This window comes from Callithrix jacchus, chromosome 2, assembly GCF_049354715.1.
Source record: "Callithrix jacchus isolate 240 chromosome 2, calJac240_pri, whole genome shotgun sequence".
Taxonomy (NCBI): Eukaryota; Metazoa; Chordata; class Mammalia; order Primates; family Cebidae; genus Callithrix; species Callithrix jacchus.
The window spans coordinates 23,205,505-23,232,513 of NC_133503.1; the positions used below are offsets into that span (position 1 = coordinate 23,205,505).

Genomic DNA, 27,009 nt, shown 5'->3' on the forward strand with positions numbered 1-27,009 from the left:
GCTGGGATTACAGGCATCAGCCACCTTACCTGGCCTACATAGATTTCTATGTAGGGAATCTAGTTACGAAAGCTGGTTACAAATGAGGATCCTTGACCTTATCACAGACCTGCTAATCAGAATCTCTAGGGTAAGGAATCTCCTTTTCAGCAGTCTTGATAACTTGGAGCTCTGAAGTAATTTAAAGATGACAAACAGTGACTAATATATTAGGCTATTTATTAATATTCATAACATAGGAGCTATAGGAATGGACATTGTGAGACTAACTCCAAAGAGTATATTTTAAAAACTCTTATATAAGCCAGATCATTCCTTTTCCCATTATATTTCATAATTCTCTTCTGATTTCATTAGCTTCTTCATAACAAAGATGGGTGAACTCAATCTGTCATTTTGCCTTTTTGACTTCTGGGAAGTCTTCTCTTTTCTCCTGGCTTAATTCCCGGCCGATTGTACAATTTAACTGGATATTCTAGTGCTTAGGTATCTTTTTTACATACCTCATGAACAGGTTAAACAGAAACTCAGAATCAGGAAAATCTTAGGATAGCAACTAGGCAGTAGTACTTCATCTTTTCTGCTTTTGTGTTTTTATTCTCAAAACACACTTTCACATGCCTCATTCAAAGCTAAAGTCATTAAATGTTTTCAAACATAGAATTCAGTGTATCATAAATATGAATGGAAAGAAACAGAATTACAGCTTAATTTTGTAATATTAAGATTAAAATTACACATTAAAAAAGTATATCAGCTTACAGTGACTTCTGCTGTAGCTGCTGCTTTTGTTCAATGATGTCTGAAAAACGAGGAACTTTTTTTGAAATAGCCACACGGATATCATCACTCAGATTAAAGCAGCTTCTGGACTTCGTTTTGAAATGTAAAAGTGATGAAAATCCCAACTCACAAAGGTATGTAGTTGCAAATGGCATAAGGATTTCTAGAGCTGTCTTTGCCAGGTTTGGAAACATTGTGAATTGAGCACACCAGAAATCCTCAAGCTTCATTGTCTCAAATTCCATTAGGATTTGGCCACTAGCTCGTAATTCAGCAAGATCATTTTTCATTAAATAACTATCATCGACAAAATCAATATTAAAAAGAAATGGATCCAGTATCCATTTACTTGCCTCATCAAGATCTCCAACGGAAAAATAGCCATGAAAGAAGCTGCTCAATTGTTGCAGATGCAGTGTTATTTCAGCTGCAATGAATATTCCTTCATTATCTGAAACAATTATTTCTTCAAGAAAAGGAAAATTGGTAAAATTTCTTTTCTCAATTCGTTTTTGCCAAAATGGAAACTTTCTAACAAAAGCAGATAACTTCTCTCTAGCTGATACTGTGTTCATCCCAGTCCTTTGCATAGATGCGCTGAGTTCATTTAAGTGTTTGAATAAATCTGCGAGGTAGGCTAGGTGAATTTTAAACTCTTTATTTTCAAAGCCATCAACCAAATTACTGCTTTTGTGGTGAAGAAACTGATTTATTTCTTCATACATTTCAAAAATATGAGTAAGTATCTGGCCTCGGGAAAGCCACCTCATTTCAGTATGGAAAAGGAGGACACTATATTCTATGCCAATTTCTTCAAAGAAAGCCTGAAACAGGCGATGATTTGGAGCTCTCCCTTTGATGAAATTTATTACCCTCACCACAGTAAACAGAGCATCCCTCAGTTTTGCAGGCAATGTCTTTATGACAAGTGCATGAGGGTTCAATAAACAATGTGTGATCACGATATGAGGTAACTCTTTTTTCACATAGGCAACAAACTCAGAATTTTCTCCTAGAATAGAGGAGGCACCATCAGTACAAACAGAGCCACACACATCAAGTGCTATCTTATGCTTCAGAAAGAAGTCTCTGAAGAGATTGAACACATCTATTCCTTTCATGGATAGCTGCAATGGTTCACAGAAGAGAAATTCTTCTATGATCTCTCTTTCTTTTATATATCGCACAAATGCCATTAGCTGACTGCAGTCCTCCATGTCAGTTGTCTCAGCAAGCTGAATGCCCACTTTAAGAGGACTGGCTTTGATATCTTCTAGAACTTGCTGTAAGATATCTTGGCTCATTTCATCAATTCTAGAATGAATCACATCATCTGATAAGGGTACCTGCTGAAGCTTCTTTTGTGCATCTGGTCCCAAAACTATTTGTGCTATTTCCAGTGCACAAGGTTTCACTAACTTTTCGGCTATTGTATGAGGATTCTTCTCCTTGGCACATAAATATGCAAACTGATATGATGCTTGTAATAAAGTATCCTCATGAGATGCAACTCCAAATGCTTTCAAGGTTTCACTCTGATCAGATGGTGTGGGCATATGCTTCAGGCTATTGACATCATGCCCAGCTACACCACCATGCTGTCTGTTAAAATGGTCTGACAGTTTTGATGGTCTGAGATCAGCATTTGAAAATACTGAGTTACACAACACACACTGTGGGCGCTGAGTTCCATCAACTTCTGTTGTACAGGTGAACCAGTAGCGAACATAGTCATCATCCCATTTGCGTTTCTTCGACATGGCACACAAAAATTCTCAGGTAGTATTCCAGAGATGCCACAGAATTTTGCTTTGGGAGTAAAATACAACCCACACATTAAAAACTAGTGGCTAACTGAATTAAAATAAAGCCACATCACATGCTATTTTGTCATCACATGCTATTTTGTACATGCCAAGATATAGCCTGCAGCACGCCAATTCGAAGTAAGCCAAGACAGGGTATAGTTCAACTTAAGGCTAGCAACTCATAGCTAAAGCCTTGGAATAAATGATTTGCTAGTAAGTTATATATGGGAAATTTGAGCTTAGACAAGTTAGTTATTTATTGGTGAATACAGGTATGGCCTAACTTGCTTTCAATAACGTATGCTACAAACAAATCTAGTGCATTTTGTAACCCTGGAAAGGGCATCTCACTACCACTACCTCCTTCCACTCAGCTCCAAATATGTATGCATACCCTCAGTTAAGAATCAGTGTAGGCTGGGAGCAGTGGCTCACGCCTATAATCATAGCACTTTGGGAGGCCGAGGTGGGCAGACTGCCTGAGCTCAGGAGTTCGAGACTAGCCTGGGCAACATGGTGAAACCCCGTCTCTCCTAAAAATACAAAAAATTAGCTGGGCATGGTGGCATACGCCTATAGTCGCAACTACTGAGCCAAGATCGTGCCACTGCTCTCCAGTTTACATAACAGAGCAAGTCTCTGTCAAAAAAAAAGAAAAAAACTTACTTGCTCAGGAGAAACACAACTATTGTTGCTACTGAGACTTCAGAAAAATCCCTCTCATATGAGAATATCCTTAAGTACAATAAGGAATTTCATGATGCTTTTCCATCTAAATACCTCTCAGTAAAAGCAGTTGAGAAAGAACACACACAAACACACATTAAAAATAAGCAGCATTCCTAAGGTTCTGTTTAACCCAACAATAGGATGTAGAAGGTCCTATCTGAATAGAGATTCTGATTCTCTAGTTATGAAGTGGGGGCATAGAATCTGTATTCTAAGTTAAGTATTTTAGATAATTCTTATAAATAGTAACTAGAACAGTGATCTGTGACAAGAGATACCATATCATCACAATCACTGGGAACCCCTTTAAAAGTGTACATGTCTCTGCACTACCTTAGAACTAATAAATCATCTTCTCCAAAAGCAGAACAAAATGATATGAAATGATGTTGTACAGGTGATCCTCAAACACCTCCTGGTTAAGTAGTCAGATTTAGGGGAATAAAAACATCCTTCAAACCATCCCTAGCTAACAAATATTCTAGGTTCCCAAGTGAATGGTCCAAATGTTTTAATAGATATTTAAATTTTCTACATTTTCTGAGTTGATGACAGCCTCTTATGAAAGTTAACACCTAAAGATGAAAGCCATATCTTTTCTCTTTCTCTTTAGAAATGAGTAAAGGCATAATCCACAGGTAGGCTCAAATATACCTCAGAAAACATTCTATCTCCAAGATAAATAAGTGATCCCAAAATTTCCAAAGTTCTGGGCCAGAGAATGTGGCTGAAATTAAGTAACAGGTACACATTTAAATCTGAATACCTACTTTGGCCATTAAAATAAAAATCACAAGTAAGCCAAGAGTATCTACTTAAAGCATTAGCTTTCAAGTGGATCTACCAAGATGAACTAGTTGTAAAATGTACTCCAATAAAACTATTAAGTTGACCTGTTACATGGTTATAAGCCTGTTAAATTGGAGGTTGTCTGTCAACCAAAAAAGACAACCTGAAGTTTAAAGAGCTGATCTTAAGCCTTCTTTTGTCCAGTAATGAGACTACATGGCTACTTTTGCTTAGAACCACTTCTAATTAATAAAATTACAACATTACCATAAAATGCTTATTTTTCAGTATTCTATTAATGCATACTTATCATGTATATTTGGGGAGGCAGAGGGAATAAAGGAAAATGTTTTTAGTCACATTAGAAATCATTACAAGAGGCGGGCATGGTGGCTCACGCCTGTAATCCAAGCACTTTGGAGGCCAAGGCGGGCGGATCACCTGAGGTCGGGAATTCAAGACCAGCCTGACCAACGTGGTAAAACCCGGTCTTTAAAAAAAAAAAGAAAAGAAATCATTACAAGAGGGGCCCCCAGTGGTGGGGAGGCACTCTGGGAGGACGAGGTAGGCGGATCACTTGAGGTCAGGAGTTCCAGACCAGACTGGCCAACATAGTGAAACCCCATTTCTACTAAATATACAAAAAATTGGCTGGGCGTGGTGGCTCACACCTGTAATCCAAGCACTTTGGAGGCCAAGGTGGGCGGATCACCTGGGGTTGGGAGTACAAGACCAGCCTGACCAACATGGTGAAACCCCGTCTTAAAAAAAAAAAAAATACAAAAATTAGCTGCATGTGGTGGCGCACGCCTGTAATCCCAGCTATTCGGGAGGCTGAGGCAGAACTGCTTGAACCAAAGAGGCGGAGGTTGCAGTGAGCTGAGATCATGCCATTGCACTCCAGCCTGGGTGAGAGAGCCAGACTCCGTCTCAAAAAAAGGCCAGGCATGGTGGCTCACACCTGTAATCCCAGTACTTTGGGAGGCCAAGGAGGGTGGATCACCTGAGGTCAGGAGTGCGAGACTAACCTGGCCAACTCGATGAAACCTTGTCTTTACTAAAAATACAAAAATTAGCTGGACATGGTGGCGGGCTGTAATCCCAGCTACTTGGGAGACTGAGGCAGGAGAATCACTTGAACCTGGGAGGGGGAGGTTGCAGTGAGCCGAGACGACGCCACGGCACTCTCCAGCCTGGGTGATAGAGTGAGATGGTCTCAAAAACAAAACAAAACAAAACAAAACTGGAAATCATTACAAAAATCTGTTAAGAGTCCATTCCTATCCACCTTGACTATGTATCTCAAATATATTTTAATTTAAAATTTATCCGTTATGTACAAAAGAAGTTTTAGGAAAATCAATTTATAGTATTCTCCTCCAGTCCTCTCAAAATGGGAGAAGAGATGGCAAGCATTTTCAAGAGCCTCAAAGATGAACTTACTGCCCAAGAGGCTTGTGTTTTTAGAAACTTACAATCTGCCCTTGCACTTTTGTGGTATTTAGGAATTGCAATATCCTAAAAAATGTAAACATTAAAAAAGCATCATCATCATAAGGAATTACTGTTAAACAGGCCTGATAATGGTTGTGTTTTTAAATACCTTGTTTGTTAGATACAGACAATTATTTACAGCTGAAATGATAAGATGTCTGGGATTTCTTTTGAAATACTGTAGTTTAGCATAACTTACAAACATGCACAAAACGGGGTGGAAATAAAAGAAATGACTGGCCTTAAGTTGGTAACTCTTGAAGCTGGATGTGTACACATCATTACACTTTCTATTTTTATGTATGTTGGAAACTTCCAATAATAAAAAAATTAAAAGCATTATTTTAAAATAGGCATCATTCATTTTTAAGAATGATTCTTCTGAGAGATTATCTTCAGATGCTTAGATCTGACATAACAGTAAAATGTTTTTGCAAGTTTATGATGAGTAGGTATGAAAGTATCACAACTGAGAAAAATCAGTAAAAAGTGCACTCACAAAGCAATTAGGGATTGTTAATATATATGGAAAACACCAAAGTGCAGTTGTAAGCCTAAAACTCCAAGCCAAATATAAGTCAACTTCTATCTAGCCACTGCGTATGCAAGACCATGGTAGGCGCAGGTGTTCCGGGAGGCAGAGCATTTCACTATTACGTTTTACAGTTAAAATCGATAGCCAGGAGGAAGCGGGCAGGAACTTGGTGGCTGCGCAGCCGCTCCAGGGGCAAACGCCTGGGATCGTGGCTTTGTCGCTTACAAGCTGGGACCTTTCCAAGCCTCAGTTCCTCCAGAGGGGATAACAGTACCTACCTTACAGGGTTGTTGGGAGGTTTAATTACAAGAATGCATGCAAACAACACGCAGCTCTTAATTGATAGGGCCTGGTGGTATTACTGCTAAGGACGCAGACTTTTAGAGCCTCCTGGGTAAGCTAAGAACGCCAGCGGCGAGGAAAGAAAAGACTCAGCGCGGTCTCCGCCCGCCGGTCTCCGAGCCTGAGGCGCAGGCCCAAGGGATGCTCGGGCTTCTTTTGAGAGCCCGTTTCAGGCTCCAGTGCCGCTCTCCGCTCAGTCTAGGGCCCAGCCTCTCGACGTCGGAACCAGGTCTAGGCGGGCGATGGTTCCTCAGGTCCCACCCTCGAACAGGAATCTGCGGTGCGCTTGGAGAGAGAAGCATCCGCTACAAACCCCTGATCAGCCAGGCCCGAGTTCCATCCGGGTTCTCTAAGTTGCTTCCCGCCCGCAAACTGGGCAAGGCGTCTCCCGTACGCAGGCGCAGGAGCAACTGGCTGTGGGACGGGCTGGCTGGCTTGAGTATTGAGCATGCGCGCTGGCCCTCCCCAATTTTTTTTAGATTGTATACGTGGGACTGGAGATTGTTGTGTCTGCCAGAAAGGATGAACTGTAGAATTTCAGGAATGGAAGGAGCTGTAAAGTCCACATAGTTCTTTTTAACATGCAGAGCACTCAAACTTTTATATTGTGTCTGGCTTTGAGCTTGGAGATAAAACTCTTGATAATTACCACATTCCATGTGGAATAAATGAGAAAAAAGAGGACGCTCATTGTAATCTCAGATTAAACATTTCGGCAGTGGAGGATGAGCTTCCATAGCTGGTGTAGTGTTGCCCATGCGGGGTGATCCCCTCACTTCCCATAAATGGGAACATGGGGATGAATTTCCTAGTCATCATCATCCATTTCAGAGGAAAGATTTTTATTTAAAATTCTTTCGACAACATGATTTCGAGAAGTAAACCCATTTTTAGAGAGGTTTGAGAGAAAAATCCCAAGTAGAAACTAGGAAACATTGTTGAAAGAAATAAACTGGAATATAGTCCTTTCCTGGTTGGGGATATTTATTTCCAGAATTCTTATAAATTTAGTAAGTTTCATTTTTGTACAATCTTGTTAAAAGCATTCCATAAGGCCAGTGTGTTTGAGGAGTGGTGGTGTGTCAAAAAATGTGGGCCAGATACGTCATTTTCAGGTGTTGAGTGTGAGCCTGGTAAATACTGAAGGGCTAGCTTGTTTTCTGTGGATGGAAAAAACTGCAAAAGACCAGCCTTGTTTAAGAAACTAGGGCCTTAAATACTAGAAAAAGGGGTAGGCTTCAGATTCAGAGACAACTAGCTTCATGTCCTGGCTCCAACACTTATAACTGTTGGGATTTGTGCAGATTACTTGGGAGTTAATTCCATGTGCTTATTGTAAAATTGATATATCATCCATTACCCCATGAAGTTCTTTAGAGGAAGGAGATAACATATGACAATTACAGTACATAGTTCCCATGCTCAAAGGCAGCTATTACTGAGATCAATCTGAGTAATGCCCTAGGCATTACTTTTTTTCTTTTTTTTTTGAGACAGGGTCTTGTTCTGTCACCCAGGCTGGAGTGCAGTGGTATGGTCTCTGCTCACTGCAACCTCCATCTCCTGGGTTCGAGCAATTCTCATGCCTCAGCCTCCTGAGTAGCTGGGATTATAGGCGTGTGCCACCATGCCTAGCTAATTTTTGTATTTTTAGCAGAGACAAGGTTTTGCCATGTTGGCCAGGCTGGCTAGGCATTACCAATAAAACAGAAGATATGATTCTGGATATTATAGAACTCTTCCTAAATCAAAGTAAACTAGGCTTCATAGAAGAGGGAAAGAGGTCCAGAAAGGTTAGTGACAGGATGCTAAAATTTTCTTGCACAAACTCACAGAAGCGAATCCAGGTTCCCTCCCTGTCCCATACAACTTTTCTGCCAAGTATTAGAAATAATGCTACAAACCACTCACAGTTAAGTATTGTCATTTATATATCTTTAACAAAATATAAAATACAAAACAGACGCAACAAAGTCAGCCTTTATGTGGAACCACCCTGTTTAGGTAGGAATATGAAAATTTGTTGCATTCTTAAAGTAAGATTAAGTCTACTTGCACTGCTGTTTAATTTCATAGCAATCTAAAGCTAGAAACCACGTATATCCAAAGTGCTTGACAATTTGATTCAGTTACTCTTACACTGCCATTTCTGAGATTCTGACTTAATGCAGTATCCTACAGGTAGATTTTGGTAGTTTAGAAAAGCCAGTGAGCTGTTAAAAGTTGATATATTTGCCAGGCGTTGTGGCTCACGCCTGTAATCCCAGCACTTTGGGAGGCCAGGGCAGGTGGATCATGAGATCAGGAGATCAAGACCATCCTGGCCAACATGATGAAACCCCGTCTCTACTAAAAAATACAAAAATTAGCTGGGTATGGTGGCACATGCCTGTAATCCCAGCTACCTGGGAGGTTGAGGCAGGAGAATCGCTTGAACCTGGGAGGCAGAGATTGCAGTGAGCTAAGATTGTGCCACTATACTCCAGCCTGGCAACAGTGAGACTGTCTCAAAAAGAAAAAAAAAGTTGATATACTCATGTCAGAGGTTTTGTTAGGCTGTTTTCACTGATTCCACTGTGTCAGTATTATCTTCACAATGTTCTAAGAAGAGGCTTCAGGACCATAGCAATCTATTACTAATATCCCTACAAACTATTCTTATAATTCTTTGAGGAAACCAACTTTAGGTTTTTTTTTTTTTTTTGCAAATTTTACAAAGTAACAGCTCCTGGCTATAAATATTAGGATATTCTACAATTTAAAAAATCTAATATTCATGATTGTTAAATAAAGGCAATCACAAGGAAAACAAATGGTATTACAAACCATATCCTCTATGATAAAGGAAAGGATTTCTACATCTAAAGGCTTATGTCCAGAATGGTAAAAGACCTACTATTGATCAGTCAGTATTGACCCAATGATGAGAAAATAGTTGTTTTCCATTCAATTAGTCCACTCCAGAGGCCAAGGAGAGAGAATTACTTGAGCCCAAGACTGCAGTGTGTTATGATCATGTCTGTGAAAAGCCACTGCTGTCTAGCCTGGGAAACATAGCAAGATCTTATTTCTTAAAAAAAAAAAGAAATAAAAATAAATGTGGTCATAGAGTTGCTAGTAGTTATTTTAAAGAAATGAAACCCCTTTTTTCTCAAAACCAAAGTATGCTAATATAGGGCACAAAAATTGAAGCAATAAAGTTTGAAGCTTAATAAATGTAGAGAAGGAGACATTCTTAATAGGTAGAGAGCCACAGCCTCTTTCTACATGACTCACATAAAACTAGAAATAAAATCTTAATCAAATTTTGAGTTCTATTCCCAAAAGCAGACTTCATGTGCCTCTTCTTTTTATTCTTCTTTTTGTTCCTTCAGTATGGAAAGGAGTGAACTTACTGTGAGACATCTGAAAGATTTATTAAAGCCAGGCAGCAAGAGCAGACAAGGATTTTTCTATCTACATCAACAAGAAGCTGAATCTTCTTGTTGAATGTATCAGCTGCATCTATCTTGGATGGTCTTCTGACTAGTTACTACTGTCCAAGGAAAGAGGCCATGGGATCATCTGGTCTCTGACGTTTCATTCTATAGGCCTCCATTTCCTCTTCAGTAGGTTCCCGAGTTTCATATATGCTATTGTAAGGCCGCTTCCTCTCATCAATCTGCATGGTCTCCTTGACATGAAGAAGGCGGGCTTCCTCTGCATTCAGTGCCTACAGTGAGAGGAATAAAATGCATTATCACAGCTCTACATCAGATCTCTTCTCCACAAGTGGCAGAGCACCAAAAGACTCCACTGAATATGAACTGCTCTATCAAAAACCCAGATTGCCTGAAAGAGCTCTGGAGTCAGCCCTTCCACTGTTAAGCTACAACTGATCACTATTTGGTTCATATGATATTTTTATAGAGCACAAAACATTCTATAACATTTTTAATTAACGTTGAAGAAATTTTATTTAATAATAAAAATTAAATGAGGTTCACTTTACTGACACAAGCTCACAAATGATACTTCTGGTAGAGACTACAATGGTGACTTTTCTCAAAGACTTGCTGAAACTTACATATTATGGAGCTAGAAGGGAATTCTTTGTGGTCAACATGACAATAACTCTAAAAATGCTTTATAAAGCATATTTCTTCTGTCCATTTAGTCACAATATTAAGTACTCCAAGAAGAAGGCAATACCTACACCCCACAATACCTCCATTAATATGACTTGGGCAAATCACTCAGACTCCAGGCTTGTTTCATCATTTTAAAAATACATTTGGAGACAGAGCTAGACCATAGGCCGTTATAAATAAAGGCCTTCACAAATAATACTGGCCAGGAGTGGTGGCTCACACCTGCAATCCCAGTACTTTGGGAGGATGAGGTCGGCAGTTCACCTGAGCTCAGAAGTTTGAGACCAGTCTGGGCAACATGGTGAAATCCTGTCTCTATAAAAAGATACAGAAATTAGCCAGGCACAGTGGCATGTTCCTGTAATCCTAGCTACTCAGGACACTGAGACAGGAGAATTGCGTGAGCCCAGGCGCTGGAGGTTACAGTGAGCTGAGATTGCGCCTTTGCACTCCAGCCTGGGTGACAGGGCAAGACCCTATCTCAGAAAAATAAAAACAACCCAAAAAACAAAGAATACTGTTACTTGTCAGTTTTACTAGTTAGGCTTCGAAAATTACCTTTTTCAATTTTTCATGCTTCTTTTCTTCATCATCACTATCTGAACTGCTCTTTCGATGCTTCTTCTTTTTCTTTTTCTTCTTCTTTTCTTCTTTTAGTTTTTCTTGATGCAGCTGAATGGAAGGATTGAAATGCAGTGTAATTAATGTGAAAACAAAGCTTGGGTGCACTACGGGAGGCTGAGGCACGAGAATCACTTGAACCCAGGAGTGGAGGTTGCAGTGGGCTCTGATCGTGCCACTGGAATAGAGCTTGGGCGACAGAGTGAGATTCTGTCTCAAAAGAAAAGAAAAAAGCTCTGGTGCAAGTTTTAAAGCCCCAACTCCAGCACAAACGATTATCAACTTACCTCCATGAGGGTTTGAGGTTTTTTCACAGATTCTTCCCCAGTTACATCATTTATAATACATTCGTCAGAATTCTGTAGGGAAAAAAAAACATGTAATTTGAGTTGAGTAATAGTTACTAATCATCTAAGAAAAAGTTAAGATTTGAAACATGAGACAGTATATTTTAGTTTGATTTATGAGCTTTGGCTGTTTTATACCTTTAAGAACCAAAGACTATTACTTACAGCAATCTCCTTTCCAGCTTCTCCAGTACAATAGGAATACTTGAAAAAAGAGTGACAGCATTTGTATCCCCATCGGCCTTCTTTCCAGTACGATCCCCAGATATGCTGCAGAGAGAGAAATTACTTAAAAAGGAAGCTGAAATTAGAAACTTCTGTATACTGTTGATAGGTGTATAAAATAATATAGCCCTTTAAAGGTAATTTGGGAGAAAAATTATGGGGATTCAAGGCTGGCTAACAGGGAGAAGGTAGTCTGACTTGAAGTGTGAGAAGCAGATACTGTAGTTACAAAGCTCTTAAATTCTATTCCCAAAAGCCTATAAAAAAATTTAGGATATCTGATTTCTCTTGAAAAATTAAGGACTGGCAAATTCTGGGCCTACATAATCACTTGGCAGTAATCAGCTATTGCTGAACAGTGGATGCCCCTATTAGATAAGGCTTGTGAGGCTGGGTGCAGTGACTCCCACCTGTAATTCCAGCACTTTGGGAAGCCAAGGCAGGAGGATCATGAGGTCAGGAGTTCAAAATCAGACTGACCAACATGGCGAAACCCTGTCTCTACTAAAAATACAAAAACTAGCCAGATGTAGTGGTGTGTGCCTGCAATCCCAGCTACTTGGGAGGCTGAGGCAGGAGAATCGCTTTAGGCAGGGAGGTGGAGGTTGCTGTGAGCTGAGACAGTGCCACTGTACTCCAGCCCAGGCCACAGAGGGAGACTCTGTCTTAAAAAAAAAAAAAAACAAAAGATAGGGCTGTGTTCTCCAGTATGGACAATTTGGCTGGCTCACTTCACTCATATATGATCACTGGCCTGGCTCCTATAGGGAGTTAGGTTTTTGACCCTCAACTAAGAGAGACAATTATAGTTTGGTTACTTTAAGAGAACAGTAAAGGACAATATATGCTTTACGATGCTTGTGATGCAATGTGAATATATATTACTTATTAAATATTCTTGTCAAAATATTTAACTTATATCCAATCAAGCCGTTAGACCTGAATTTCTATTTATAAAACATACAGGGGATAGAGAAACGAGTTACATAACACTACTAGGAACCAGTCAATACAGAATATGAGAAAATTCACAAACGAATTGGCCTAATCTGTTAAATGGTCACTGTCAGGAAAATGAAGAGATAAACTCTATAAAAGTGATACAATAATAACCAAATAATGATCAAAATAAATTTGAAATGGATTCTGACTAAAACAAAAAAATAGGTGTTAAAGGCATTTTTCTGTAGACTTTGGAAAATGTGATTAATGACTGGATATTAGATATTATAGAATTAATGTTAACTTTCTAAAGTGAATAATGTCAATGTGGTTATATAGAAGAAAATCCTCATTTTTAAGGAGGTATGTGATATAGCATTTATGAATAAAATGTCATACATAATTTCCAAATGTTTCAGTTAAATAAATGTATAAACTATGTGTGTGTATATTTATGTGTATTTTACATATATATGTAAAACAGTGTGCATATGCACACATACAACTAGACAAAGCATATAAAGCAATATGTTAAAAATTTTGGAATTTAGTTAATGAGTATATAGATGAATATAGTATTCCTTCAAAATTTTTCTATTTTTGAAAAAATTCCATGAAGCAGAGTTAAAATGTTTTTTTTTTTTAAAGCATAGAGCATAGAAATGGTTAGTTAATAAAGTTGTAAAGGAAAAATGCAATACAGAGCAAAACTAACAAGAACACAAAATTGTTCCAGTTTAGCACATACTGTGTGATTGTGAATCTTCACATCCTCCTCATACTTAGAGCAGGCAACAGCCCGCTCCTGTCCTTTGATGACTGTCCCATGTCTTGAGTACTCCACATAGTCTTCAGTCTGGGCTAAAAGCAATTCAGCTGGAGGGGCATCCAAGTGTTCTTGGCCACCATACTAAAAGGACAATGGACATTACTCAATACATTTTACAACCTGATTTGCATTTAAATTTCCAGGAGAATATTTATTTCTAATCAGAAAGAAAGGGAACACTCTCTACTGGGCTTTGTTGTAGAAAGCACAGTAGGGAAAAAAAAAGCCACCTATCTTTTCAGAGGCAAATAGCTATCTCAGTTGCTATGCATCTGTTGAGTACAGTAAGTTACAAGATGGCCATAAATGCCCCTTATCCTTGTATGCATGCCCTTTTGCCACATGGCTTTGCTGTTCTTCCCATGAAGAGACAAAGTCTTTCTCTATCCCTTGAATCTGGGCTTGGCCACATTACTTGCTTTGACCAATGAGAAGTAGGCAAATGTGACCCACGCAAAGGCACTTATGCCTTTTTTTATGCACACTTTTTGCCGCCACTCTCTAGAACTCTGAGAATGCCATTTAAAAAAGCTGTGCTACCCTACTAGAGGATGAAAGACCACATTGGGTGGCAATAAGCTGTCCCAGAAGAGGTCCCCTTAGGACAACTAGCCTGTTAATTGCTAAACACCAGAGTGAGGCCATCTTAGTTCATCACTGAACCTCAGCTGAGCAAGCCCAGACCAGGAGACCTGGCCGACTGAGAAACAATAAATGTTTATTTTAAGCTACTAAGATTTGAGGTAGTTTGTTTTGCCACAAAAGCTGATACAAAAATTGTATACCCTCTGACTAAGACAAAGGAAGAAAAGGACTCTTATTCATGGATGAAGAAGGATTCTCTTTGTGTTATTTTCCAAATGTAAAACTAATGCTTATTAAAGAAGTAACTTTTCTGTAACAGAAGTTCTTCTTCAGCATTTTGGTCAAAATTACCTTTTCCAGGATGCTTTCTTTCTGCTGTTCTTTGAAATCTTCTTTTTTGACTTTGAAGGACTTATACAACAGCTCTAGCTTTGTAGGATCTGCCTGTAGATGCACTTCAGATCCCTTGTCATAGGCTTCCCATGCAAACACTAGAGTAATTCAAAACATTTAATGAATTACCAGCTACCTTACTGCATGCTTCTTGAAAACAAGCTTTAAAAAACAATCCCAAACATCTCATGAGCTAATATAAAATGCCTTGACATAGAGCAAATACTTACACTGTGTCTGAGCCATTGAAATGGTATCGCCTGTGTACCTAACAAAGTTATCTCCAGCATAACTCACTCTGTAAATACAAGTAAAAAAATGTTTCAGAGATCAATTTAAGGAAAATTAGTTTGTAAAACTGAATCTGAATTAAAATGACCACCATCTATGGTCAGGTCAGAAAACAATTAACTTTCCCTCATCTTGAAATCTCTACATTTAACTTGATACTTACTCATCTGGATTCTTTCCTGCATTGGCATAAGGATTCTCTCTCATTGCTCTAGTTTTTGGATCATAATAGGCAGAGTTTGGATCTAAATTCCTCAAATACTAAAAAAAAAAAAAATTAAAGAATAAATTAATGTTTACTCACAGGAATTTCAGCAGACTAGCTGGAGGAGTTGAACATAATCAATTAGATGTGTGTATACATTTCTGGGATACAGGTGAAGAGAAAAACAGAATGAAACCTTATCTGAATTTGACTCTGACTATATTATCCACATGCTACCTAGAGTAGATAAAACTTAGGCTGAGAAGACAAATATTTTTCAAAGATGTATGTTAACAAGACTTACTTTTGCAATATCTTCTCGAATCCTGAGATTCCGGACAGTAATTCGTCTCTTGGAGTCAAAATTCTGTCCAGGCATGTCAATATCATCTGCATATTTATCTTCATCCTCATCTTCACTATTATGATCTTTTTCCTAAAAAGAGGGAGGGGGGAAAATAAAGTAAGAAGAAAGCAGCATGTAGGTTTCTTTTTTCCCCCCTTTAACCAAACCCTTATTTACTTGTGTTCTTTAAAAGGTGTTAGCATTATTTATTATTAGTCATCAGAAATTTAAAAACTTAACATATACTCAGAGACAGGAAATATGTATTACCGTCTGAGAATTTGGTTCCTCTTCTCCCCACTGGTGTTTTGGAGAATTCTGTAACATGAAAGAAGAAAAAGAATCCATGATTTCATTCTACTTAATCCAATTAACACTTAAAAAACATAGTTAAGACAATAAAACTTAATTCTAACTAAACAAACTCTCACATTTCTCAGTTGTAATGAGCATACAAATTCTGAATATGTGTGCCACTGTGAATAATTTTATCAGACTGTCTATAAAGCCAGCAACTTTCAAGAGAATTTTAATTGATATAAGATTACAACCACAGAACAGTAAAAGGAAGATTAAGATGACCAAAGTATCCAATAAATATAATTTCTAAATGTGTTAGTCTTCAGACATATCAGATTTATTAAACCTTCCTAGTTTCCTAGTAAGTCCAAAAAGAAAATGTCACTGGGTTCATGTGATCAACATCTTCAGAGCCAAAGTGAAGTTTGGGCAATGAAAAAAATCTACAAGCGACACAATACTGTAATTTAAGGAGAAGCCAAACTCCTTGTCACAAGGATACACTTTTCTTCACTAGCAATTGGTCAGAATAATTTCTAACTCCACAGAATGCCTATAAAAGCATGGTCAGTATTTTACCATGTCTGTTCACAAAAGCTTCAAAGGTTAAAAATACTTAAGAATACATTATGGCATTAGTGAGGAGATGTTGAAATACGTGGATGTATATACAGTATATAGATGGAAGCATAAATCTGCATAGCTTTTCTGAATAATGGCTAAGTGATATGCCACAAAAATTTTACAAACTCACTAAAAAATTTTGGAAATATAAACTCACTGAAATACACTTCTAGAAGGTTATCCTAGTACTATGTCAATTATATAAACATGTAAAAATGTGATGTGCAGTGCTGTATATGTGCAATGTTTTTTCAAAACATTGGGAAAAAATCGAATTAATAATGGATCACTGATTATATAATTTACTGCACTCCATGGAAGGCTGCACGACCATTAAAAGTAATTCTATCCAATGTGCACTAAAGTATGAATCATTTCCTAACTTTTTTGAATAAAAAAGGGGAGGGGAGAGAAAGATGGGAATAAGAGTATACATTTGTATTTGCATTTTATTCAAGAAACTCTGAAAGGAGCCACACACAAACACACACATACACACACACACAAAGTTTGGCCAGTGTTAGTTAGGGTGGATAGAAACAGGCATGGAGAGTCTTCACTGTGTATCTTCTTAAATTGTTTTAATTTTTGAACCATGTGAATTTATACAAAAATAAATGATGCTATAGATCTATAAATATAGACAGAAAACAAGTTCTCACCGTACTCTATGTTGTTAAAAAAGAGAAGGTAATAAATGAATATATAAAGAATAATCCATTTAAGAAACATCTGGTATTCTGGCACACACACATAAACAAGTATATGTGCATAAGAGAGACCTGGAAAGGCCTATTTCAAAATGTTCATAGTTTAACACAGGGGCTATTTTCTTTTTTATATAATGTTCCAATTTCTTTCACTTAATATGTGTTACTTTCAAAGTCAGAAATATAAATGTTTTGTAAAAAATAGTATTTTTGAGTTCCCACTATTTGCTAGTTCAACAAAGGACATTTACATACATTTCTATAGTGATAGCTAAGTCTCTAAATCTACTATATGTCATTTGTCTTAATATCCAAGCATCTAAGTGGGCAAAAACCATTAGGCCCTTACATACATAAAGTATCCTTACTGGTAAAATAAATTACACTATGTATTCAACAGAGAATATATTAGAACAAAAGAAACAGGCCCCTTTCTTTTCCCAAAGTTAGTAATAAATAAAAATAATCATGACAATAATAGCTACTAATTACCCAGTGTTTACTATGTGGTATGTATATAAGCTTCCTGGGAATAGGTGTTGTCATCTCTATTTCATACATACCAAACTGAGGCTCACAGAGGCAAATTCACTTTTCTAAGAGCATGTTAGCTAGGCTGGTCTCGAACTCCCAATCTCAGATAATCCATCCATCATGGCCTCTCAAAGTGCTGGGATTATAGGTATGAGGCACCATGCTCAGCCAGAGATGGATTTTAAACACCTATCTAGTAACTTATGCTGATAATTTGCCTGATAGGTTACCTTAGTAACCTGGTAACTGCTTACTTGGTAATTATTTCAAATTCTGTTTGCTCTGTTAACTCATACATGGTAAGAGTCCCTTTTAGAAATTTAAACTCAAAAACTAAAAATGTTTACTATTTATTTGTGCCTAGATTTGTTAAAAAGGAAACTTGACAATTCTAATATGCATAATATATTTACTCTATTAAGTTGACAAGGATTTCAAAAAATGAAAAATTGGCTGCAATAGTCGTTTCATTCATATAAAAAATGTTTTGCCCAGTTATAAAACTGATACATATTCACTGTAGAAACTGCAGAAAATACTAAAGAAAAAGGATAGGAAAAAAATATTCATAAATTCCACATTAAATAAAAACTAGTGTTCTGGCCTTTCTGTGTGACAATATTATGCTATTTTTGTCATGTATCATTCAAATACAAGTGTTAACCAGTGTCGTTAACAAAGTCTTGAGAAATGCCACTTTAAGAGATAAGCAGCATTATACCATGCAGATGCACTTAGCCAATTCCATATTCCTGGACTTTTAAGCTATTCCAATTTCTTTACTATTGTAAAAAATGCTGTACCATCTTTATGCATCATGATTTTTCTGAACTCTAGAAAATTCTTTAGGATGGAGAGATCTAATAATTTAATTTGAAAAAGTGTGTATGTCAGTGTGTGTCTAAATAGAAATAGTGCAATATTGTTCCCAAATTGACTGCATCAATTTATATTACTATGAACTGTATATAAAGTATCAGTTTTATTTTTTCCCCAATAGCATTTCTCTCTTCCTCTCTAACTGAAGATCTACAAAATGAATTCTTGTTTCAATTTCCATTTCTTTGTTTAAAAGAGTTTTAACTTTTTAAAATTGATTTTATTGATCATTTCTATTACTTACAGCCTGTTCCACTAATTTTCCTGAGGCTAATTCCTCTTGGAGTTTCTGGGCTTTCAATGTTCGTTTTGCCTTTAAAAGAAAAAAAAAAAGAAAGAACAAGGAAACATTTAAATTTTACTTACAACATTCAAATTGTCACTTACATTTTTATATATTTAAAATAAATAACTTTAAATTAATTCATCTCAGAAAAGGTCACTGAACAAACCCATCTCTTTGGGATTCCTTGTAGCCCTAGACTTACTACTTTATAAAGAACAGGAGTTACACACTGTTTGAATCAGGCATTAATGTAAACGGATCCAAATGGCATCAGTGATAAATTGCAGAGAGGAAGCCATGACGAAAACAACAGTTGCCACGTAACTGTAGATGACTGACTCTTACCAGGCAGGTGTAGGGTTTCCATATATATTACAGTGTTCAAGAAAAGGTGAAATACAGATTTTTATATGAAATCTAATAATTTAAAAATATCTCTAATTTTTTTTTTTTAAAAGCAGCGTGACTATGACTTCAAAGAATAAGGGTGAATAGGTGAAATCATAACAGTAAAAACTGAAGTTGGTTTAAAATAAAATTTTCTGAAACAAATTATCCATTTCCCTTCTATTGCTCCCAAATGCTATGTGAGGCAACAATAATATAGGTTCAAGGACAAGCTATAGCCTGGGGGCCATATATTTCTAACCTCAAAAAATCAAATGCTTTGGACATTAATCTGTCCTCATGCTTCCACTATCTGTTGCTACCTAAGTCAGGGAGTAAAGGACAATATAAGAATCAAAGAAGAAATTGCTGGCCAATATGGCCAGCACACTATTTCCTCTATTCAACATTACAATTACAAAGGTAGCCTATACAGTACTACTACTACTACTACTATTAAAAATGCTACTACTTTAAAAGTGCTTCAAGATTTGAAACACAGAGCTGCTAAATTAGATAGACAGCAAAAGTATGATTCTTTAAAAACGCAGGAAAGCAAGGAATTTTGCTCACCAGATCAACTTTGGCATACTCTTCAACAATTTTCATGTGTTCTTCTGGATTGTAGCCATTCCACCGATCCCTCTTCCCATCATAGTCAAACATCAGTTGAGGCTGGACATGTTCATCTGGAGCTATATTAGTACCTGTAAATTTGGCTCCAACTCGCCTAGGTCTCTAGAAACAGAGTAAGATATAATCTTTTCCTAAGTGTTTATGGCCCAAAGGGAAACTTTATACAACTTTTACAGAGTAGGCATGAATACATCATGGGACTTTATGATCTATTCAATTATCAGTTAGTCTTACACCAAAAAATTTTGTTGGTGTTGAACCAATTCCACTCAAATTAATTTTTAACTTGTACCTAAATATAGGTGATCTCAGAAAAACTGAAGTAAGCTCTCTGATAAAGGAAAAAGAAAGACTCTGACAACAGTTTTCAAAATTCTCCAGGTGACCTTACCTCAAAGCAGTCTTTCTTTCTGTGTGTCATAGCGCCACAATTTTCACATGCTCCTTTGCGGTACTTAGTAATGATGGAATTCTATAAATATATATAAAGAAAAACACAGAAAATGTCTTCATCAAGTAAGTTAGAAACAACTTTGGCTCTCATTACTATTTTGTCTAGTGAAATGATTTCTTTGTTAAAAGGAAAACGAGTTAGAGTCTCTACACATTTATAAATATGAAAGTTTAAGGACTTCAGGAGTGTAAAATTTATATAAGAAGTACAAAGATAAAGTAGTAATGCACTGTGAATTTCAATACCAGATAAAGGGTTATATTATCTGTTTCTACTTTAAATAGCATTGCATTAAAAGTTCTTACATTAAGTTCTTAAACTCTCCATATCCATGAAGATATACACAGGTTGGCTACATACCTCTTTTACACCCCTCTTGTACCATTCCCCAGATGAGCTGAATTGCTTTTGTTTCTCTGGTTGTGGTCTCTGGTGTTTTAAAGTAGGTCTTTTTGAAGGATCAATATACCATGGCACTGAAGAAATATACTGAGGAATATGGGGGTTGATGTCTCTGTAATAAAATTAAAAAAAATTTTAAGAATAAAGTTGGAAAATAATCAGTATTATAGTTACGAATTATTATAGTATTACTGAATTATTATAGTAACACTGAAAATATTACAGTATTATAGTAGTTTATACAAAATCTAAGAATAGAAATATTGTAGTGGTGGGGAAGAGCATATGGTTGCTATCTCTATACTATAATAAAGAATAATTAAAAATAAAGAAATAATTTTATAGTGAAAATATTTCCAACTTAGAAACTAAGAATAGTGATATAACTGAAGGGGGAGAAGAGAGGAAATAAAATAGAGATGTATGTTAGTAATCTAAATCTTCTGTCACAAGAAGTTTTGGTTCAAACACTGTCTATAGTTAATTAAGATAACTGGGTAGGTATTATTATGTAGAGATGTGAAGGTAACAACCAGAAAAAAACTAGAAAGATTTAACAGTAGTCACTTCTGTAGAGCAGGTCAGGGGTGGGAAGGGTGAAAACGGACTGTTGCTATTCACTATAAGCCCTTCAACATAATTTCATTATTAAACCATATGCACGAATTTGATAATAAAAACAAAAATGACAAACATGAAGACAGGTTCCTCTCAAACAAAAGGATGAAAAATTAATAAACTAAGAGGACATGAATTTGAATTTTGAATGAACAGATCATACAAAAAATTAAGTACTTACTTTCCTTCTTCATCAACTTCTGCAGGAGCATTACCCAATTTTCGCTGTTCTTCTAGCTCCTTCTTCTTTCTCCAGTCCTCTCTGGTCATCTTCTTTGGTTCTTCCAAACTCATTTCTTTGGACCCCGACAGGGGTGCAGCATTAACTGCATCTACAGCTGTGGCTGACATGGTTACCTGGCCTCCTCTAAGAAAAGAAGTCAAATTTACAGTAAAAAGTATGCCTTCATGAGTTCACTCAAACTACTAAAAACACATCATAATCATATAGACTGTTTCATATGTTCTTTTTCTTCCCCATAATATGTGTAAAGAAGGGTCTCTTTCCCCTCCTCAAGGTCTTAGCACTGTTTCTCCAACGGCTCCAATTTACAGATGGAGAGAGACACACATGTGTATTTAAAATTTCACAGGACTCTTTTTCTCATATATATCCTGAATCCCTTGGTCTCAAACTTTTCTAACACAGTAACTCCTAACGAGGGAAAAGAGCGTCCTATCTTTGTACCCCTTTAAGAAAGAACATCTCAAGTGTTACCTATATTCACTGTCTCCATTTCCTCATCTTCTACTTTCATCCTCACTCAAACTTAGCCCTCCACTCCCTAACATTCTAAAGAAAAGAGTTAAATCAAGGACCATTGTGCTAAATCCAATGGACATTTTTCAGTTCTGTTCCTTCCCTTTTTACATATTATTTCTTGATTTCCCTGACACTACATTCTCTTGGTTTTTCTTTTCTTTTTTTTTTTTTTTTGAGACAGAGTCTCACTCTGTCACCCAGGCTGGAGTGCAATGGTGCGATCTCCGCTCACTGCAACCTCCACCTCCCAGGTTCAAGCAATTCTCCTGCCTCAGGCTCCTGAGTAGCTGGGATTATAGGTGCCCACCTCCACACCTGGCTAATTTTTTTTTCCCATATTTTTCATAGTGACCGAGTTTCACCACGTTGGCCAGGCTGGTCTCAACTCCTGACCTCAAGCGATCTGCCCACCTTGGCCTCCCAAAGCCATGGGATTACAGGCGTGAGCCAACGCACCAGGCCCTCTTGGTTTTTCTTGTACCTCTCGTCATCAAATTTTGCCCAGTTATTTAATGTTGGATTCCTCAAGGCTCAGTCTGCAACTTTTAAACCACTCTAAACTCCCACTAATGGACAAGCTCATTTACTTCTAAGGCTTCAATGGTCACAATACACCACTGCTGGCTCTCCAACTAATTTTTCTATAAAATAGAAAATAATAAAGAAACAATTTACTTTTCTATTCAAGACTTTTCATCTGAGCTTCAGATCTCTCTCTCTCTCTCTCTCTCTCTCTCTCTCTCTCTCCAATTGCTTACTTGACATCTCCACTTAGAAGGTCAGAGACCTTTAAACTCAATACATCTTAATTCAATCTCATGACCTTCCTTTTGAAATCTAATCTCCTTCTACTGTTCTCCCTATCTTAATGAAAGACAACACCATCCGTCCCTTTACATTAAGTGCTTCAGCTTATCCCTACATCTATTTAATCACTAAGAACCATTATTTTAACTTTTTGAGTATCATTCAAATGCATCTAGTTCTTTCCATTCTTACTGCTACCACCTTAGTGTAAGTTATTACTTTTTCCTATTTACTGGTCTCCTCTGTTTTCCTCCAATCAATTCTCCACATTGCAGACAGTGTTAATTTTTCAAAACACAAATCTGATCATATCATCTGTTATAGTTTGGCACTGTGTCCCTACCCAAATCTCATCTTGAACTGTACTCCCATAATTCCCAAGTGTTGTGGGAGACACCCGGTGAGAGATAATTGAATCAGAGCGGCAGTTCGGCCCATACTGTTCTTCTGGTAGTGAGTAAGTTTCACAAGCTCTGATGGTTTGATAAAAGGAAACCCATTTTTCTTGGCTCTCATTCTCTCTTGCTGCCCCCATGTTAGAAGTGCCTTTCACCATGATTGTGAGGCTTCCCCAGCCATGTGGAACTCTTAAGTCCAACAAACTTCTTTTGCTTTTTTTTTTTGAGGCGGAGTTTCGATAGTTACCCAGGCTGGAGTGCAATGGCGCGATCTTGGCTCACCGCAACCTCCGCCTCCTGGGTTCAGGTAATTCTCCTCCCTCAACCTCCTGAGTAGCTGGGACTACAGGCACGCGCCACCATGCCCAGCTAATTTTTTTGTATTTTTAGTTGAGACAGGGTTTCACCATGTTGACCAGGATGGTCTCGATCTCTTGACCTCGTGATCCACCTGCCTCGGCCTCCCAAAGTGCTGGGATTACAGGCGTGAGCCACCGCGCCCGGGCCCAAACTTCTTTCTTTTGTAAACTGCCCAGTCTTGGGTATGTCTTCATTGGCAACATGAAAACGGACTAATACAATGTCCTACTGCCCAAGCTTAAAATCCTCCAATGCAGTACCATACAAAAAGTCAATACAGCACCATTTAAAAGAAATACAATGCTAGCCCCATATGTAATTTTGTTTTCCAGTAGTCACATTAAAAAAGTAAAATGAAACAGGTGAAATTACTTTTACAAGATTTTATTTAACATAATATACAACATACTATAATTGCAAATTTGAATTAGAAAAAACTGTCTTTAAAAGTTGATATGGGTTTTATACACATTTGGACTAGCCACATTTCCAGTCTCAATAACCACAAGTGGCTAATAACTATCATAATGAATAGTGATAACTGGGTATGGTGGCTCACACCTGTAATCCCAGTACTTTGGGAGGCCAAGGTGGGTGGATTACCTGACATCAGGAGTTCAAGACCAGCTTGACCAAAATGGCGAAACCCTGTCTCTACTAAAAATACAAAAATTAGCCGGGCATGGTGGCACGCATCTGTAATCCCAGCTACTCAGGAGGCTGAGACCAGAAAATCACTTGAACCCAGGAGGCGGAGGTCGCAGTGGACTGAGATCGCATCATTGCATTCCAGCCTGGGCAACAGAGCAAGACTACATCTCAAAAAAAAAAAAAAAAAAAAAGGTGACACTTCCAAGGATTTTATCATTCTTACTCTAAAAACTGAGGTCTTTTTAACACACCTACATGGTCCACCATGGTCTGGCACCTGCCTACTTTCCAGCCTCACCATTACAACTATCCCCGCTTCCTTTTCTACCAACTACCTAGACCTTCTTGTAGGTCCAACACACCGTCGTACTCCCTGTAGACACTGGGCCTTTACACAAGCCCTTTACCAATGGAAAGTACTCAATGCCAGGGGTTCTACGATGCTTCTCAAAGGTGTTCTCTTCTTCTGTGTCTGACTTATAGAAAACCTCCACATATACTTGTGTAACATATGAACCGATGACCTAACTATACTGTGAAAAGAAGCGTAACAATGGTAAATTTAATAATCTTCATTAAAACAGCTACCACTTATTGAGCCTACTGTGCATCACCTCATCTAATCTTCACAACAAACCCAGTAGATAAGTCTGATGAACCCTATTTTACAGTGAAGAAACAGGTTCTGAGAGGTAAGATCCTCAGCCAAGGACACACTGTAGTAAGAAACAAAGACTTCAAACACAACTCTGACGCCAAAGTCAGTTCTCCAAACTGGCTTCTGGTTCTGAAACATTAAAAACTAAGACCGAATAAAGTATTTTAGTCACTAAGTTGTACTCACTAGTTTCCGTCGCTGTGGAGTGGCTTATTTTGTCCAACTAATAACAGTAACAGGGCTGGGCGCGGTGGCTCACGCCTGTAATCCCAGCACTTTGGGAGGCCGAGGTGGGTGGATCACGAGGTCAAGAGATCGAGACCATCCTGGTCAATATAGTGAAACTCCGTCTCTACTAAAAAAATACAAAAAATTAGCGGGGCATAGTGGCGCGTGCCTGTAATCCCAGCTACTCAGGAGGCTGAGGCAGGGGAATTGCCTGAACCCAAGAGGCTGAGGCTGCGGTGTGCCGAGATCGCGCCATTGCATTCTAGCCTGGGTAACAAGAGCGAAACTCCGTCTCAAAAAACAAAAACAAAAAACAAACAAAAAAACAGTAACAGCTCCCATTTACTGAGGGCTTACCGTAAGACACTAACGCTTTATTTACATAGATGTTTTCATTTTACTTTCAGGATACTTTACTGAAGTCAGATCATTCCGACCTAACAGGAAAAACTGAAGCTCAAGGAAATTTTTCTGACGAGGAAATAGTCTGTAAATTTGGGTACTGGAAGCAGCTTTCCTCGCTCGCAGTCCGGGTACCGCGCAAGGTCTCCGAGGCGTACTTAAAACCACCGCCACAAAGGCGACACTCTCATAGCCATTCCGACTGTTCCCCTGAAGACGCAGGCCTGGTCCGGCTGGGCACGAGTGCCATGAATGCGTCTCAGGACAGCGGCTTCCTTTTCGGTCCCCGGGCCTCGCTCCCTCTACACCTGGGGGCTCATCACCCCCGTGAGGATAGATCCAGTAATTAGAGGCCTTCGACCCACTTTCTCTGGTTCCTCAACTGCCCTTCGCCCGCAAGTTCTAGGAACATTTTCTTACCCAGTCCCGCAGAACCTGACCCTAAGTCCATCAGACAGAAGCTCGGGTAATCTCGTAATGTTTACTTCCGGCTTTCCGCCTTATTCCGGCAGCCACTGAGACAACTTCCGGATGAATGGCACATGCGCACTAATTTCCTGGAGGGGGCGGGGGGCCTCCGGTGCTCTAGCACCGTTGTCGCGTGTGCGTGTCGAGCTTTTTATCCGGATTGTGAAGAGATTCAAGTTGGGCAGTTTGTTTTTGGCTTCTATTTAGGAACTTCCGTTTCTTTTAGAATCAGAGAATGTTAGGAAGTTTAAAAAAAAAAATACCCAGAACAGACAACAGCTTAAGCCTCACCAGGGGACTATGAAATGAATGGGGAAGTTGGTGACGTATCCGCTATATATAAAAAAAAAAAGTTAAAATTGGTACTCATTAGTAGCCAGGCTGTGTAACATGCTGGGGGTTTGGTGAACAGTGTCTTTCTTCAAATTTACGTCAGAGTGCGAAAGACACCAAAACAACTATTCAGATAATTAGCAGTTGTAAAACGTTGCTGTGAAAGGAATGCCGGGTGTTGTGAGAACATAAGGCATGTTATCATTAGAAAAACATAAGACGATTTCCATTTTGGAGAAACAGTATCTATGCTATCCCATCCCTCCTTTAAAAGTATACATGGGAAATAAAATACTGGAATATGAACTAATTTTGGTGGTAGAATTTCTTGTTATTTTTAAAATTTGTGCTATCTATTCTAGTTGTTCTCTGCCTCTCCCCTCCATAACGTGTGTCCTTTTTGAATATAAAAGTTAAAATAGCTGCAATCCCTGCCTCAATAAAATAACTCAACATAATAGAATCTATTTTTTTGTACTAAGAATTTGCAGGCCAGGCGCGGTGGCTCACGCCTGTAATCCCAGCACTTTGGGAGGCCGAGGTGGGCGGATCATGAGATCAGGAGATCCAGACCATCGTGGCCAGCAGGGTGAAACTCCATATCTACTAAACATACAAAAATTAGCTGTATGTGGTGGTGTGCGCCTGTAATCCCAGCTACTGGGAGGCCGAGGCAGGAGAATCACTTGAACCTGGGAGGCAGAGATTGCACTCCAG

The 27,009-nt window shown here is 38.2% G+C and overlaps 2 protein-coding genes across 5 annotated transcripts; both read right to left on the bottom strand.

Moving 5' to 3' along the window:
• Positions 1-202: 202 nt before the first annotated feature.
• Positions 203-6,831, bottom strand: FAM200C (family with sequence similarity 200 member C). The gene is made up of 2 exons (XM_008984272.5): positions 6,417-6,831; positions 203-2,592 (listed from the first exon to the last, which is right to left on the bottom strand). The coding sequence occupies exon 2, from the start codon at positions 2,541-2,543 to the stop codon at positions 759-761; it is 1,785 nt and encodes a 594-aa protein (XP_008982520.1). The 5' UTR covers positions 2,544-2,592; positions 6,417-6,831; the 3' UTR covers positions 203-758.
• A 623-nt stretch (positions 6,832-7,454) lies between these two features.
• Positions 7,455-25,970, bottom strand: SLU7 (spliceosome associated SLU7). 4 transcript variants are annotated; one of them, XM_035284117.3, is made up of 17 exons: positions 25,912-25,970; positions 25,048-25,213; positions 21,406-21,591; positions 20,565-20,718; positions 20,142-20,222; positions 19,688-19,852; positions 18,686-18,754; positions 15,665-15,712; positions 15,353-15,484; positions 15,007-15,104; positions 14,783-14,850; positions 14,511-14,650; positions 13,494-13,655; positions 11,744-11,848; positions 11,519-11,590; positions 11,169-11,282; positions 7,455-10,192 (listed from the first exon to the last, which is right to left on the bottom strand). In XM_035284117.3, the coding sequence occupies exons 3-17, from the start codon at positions 21,573-21,575 to the stop codon at positions 10,013-10,015; spliced, it is 1,758 nt and encodes a 585-aa protein (XP_035140008.1). In that variant the 5' UTR covers positions 21,576-21,591; positions 25,048-25,213; positions 25,912-25,970; the 3' UTR covers positions 7,455-10,012. The 4 variants fall into 4 exon arrangements, with proteins under 4 accessions (XP_035140008.1, XP_008982532.1, XP_078214948.1 ...); XM_008984284.5 differs by having other exon boundaries at positions 25,048-25,216; XM_078358822.1 differs by having other exon boundaries at positions 25,447-25,970.
• Positions 25,971-27,009: the final 1,039 nt, after the last annotated feature.

Excerpts from the sequence above, each read along its gene's own strand:
- SLU7 (XM_002744116.6), bottom strand. The coding sequence starts at position 21,575 with ATGTCAGCCACAGCTGTAGATGCAGTTAATGCTGCACCCCTGTCGGGG. Across the intron at positions 14,651-14,782 it reads TTCAATGGCTCAGACACAGT|TGTTTGCATGGGAAGCCTAT; the intron begins GTAAGTATTTGC and ends GAATTACTCTAG. Across the intron at positions 11,591-11,743 it reads AAGCTGGAAAGGAGATTGCT|AATTCTGACGAATGTATTAT; the intron begins GTAAGTAATAGT and ends TTTTCCCTACAG.
- FAM200C (XM_008984272.5), bottom strand. The coding sequence starts at position 2,543 with ATGTCGAAGAAACGCAAATGGGATGATGACTATGTTCGCTACTGGTTC.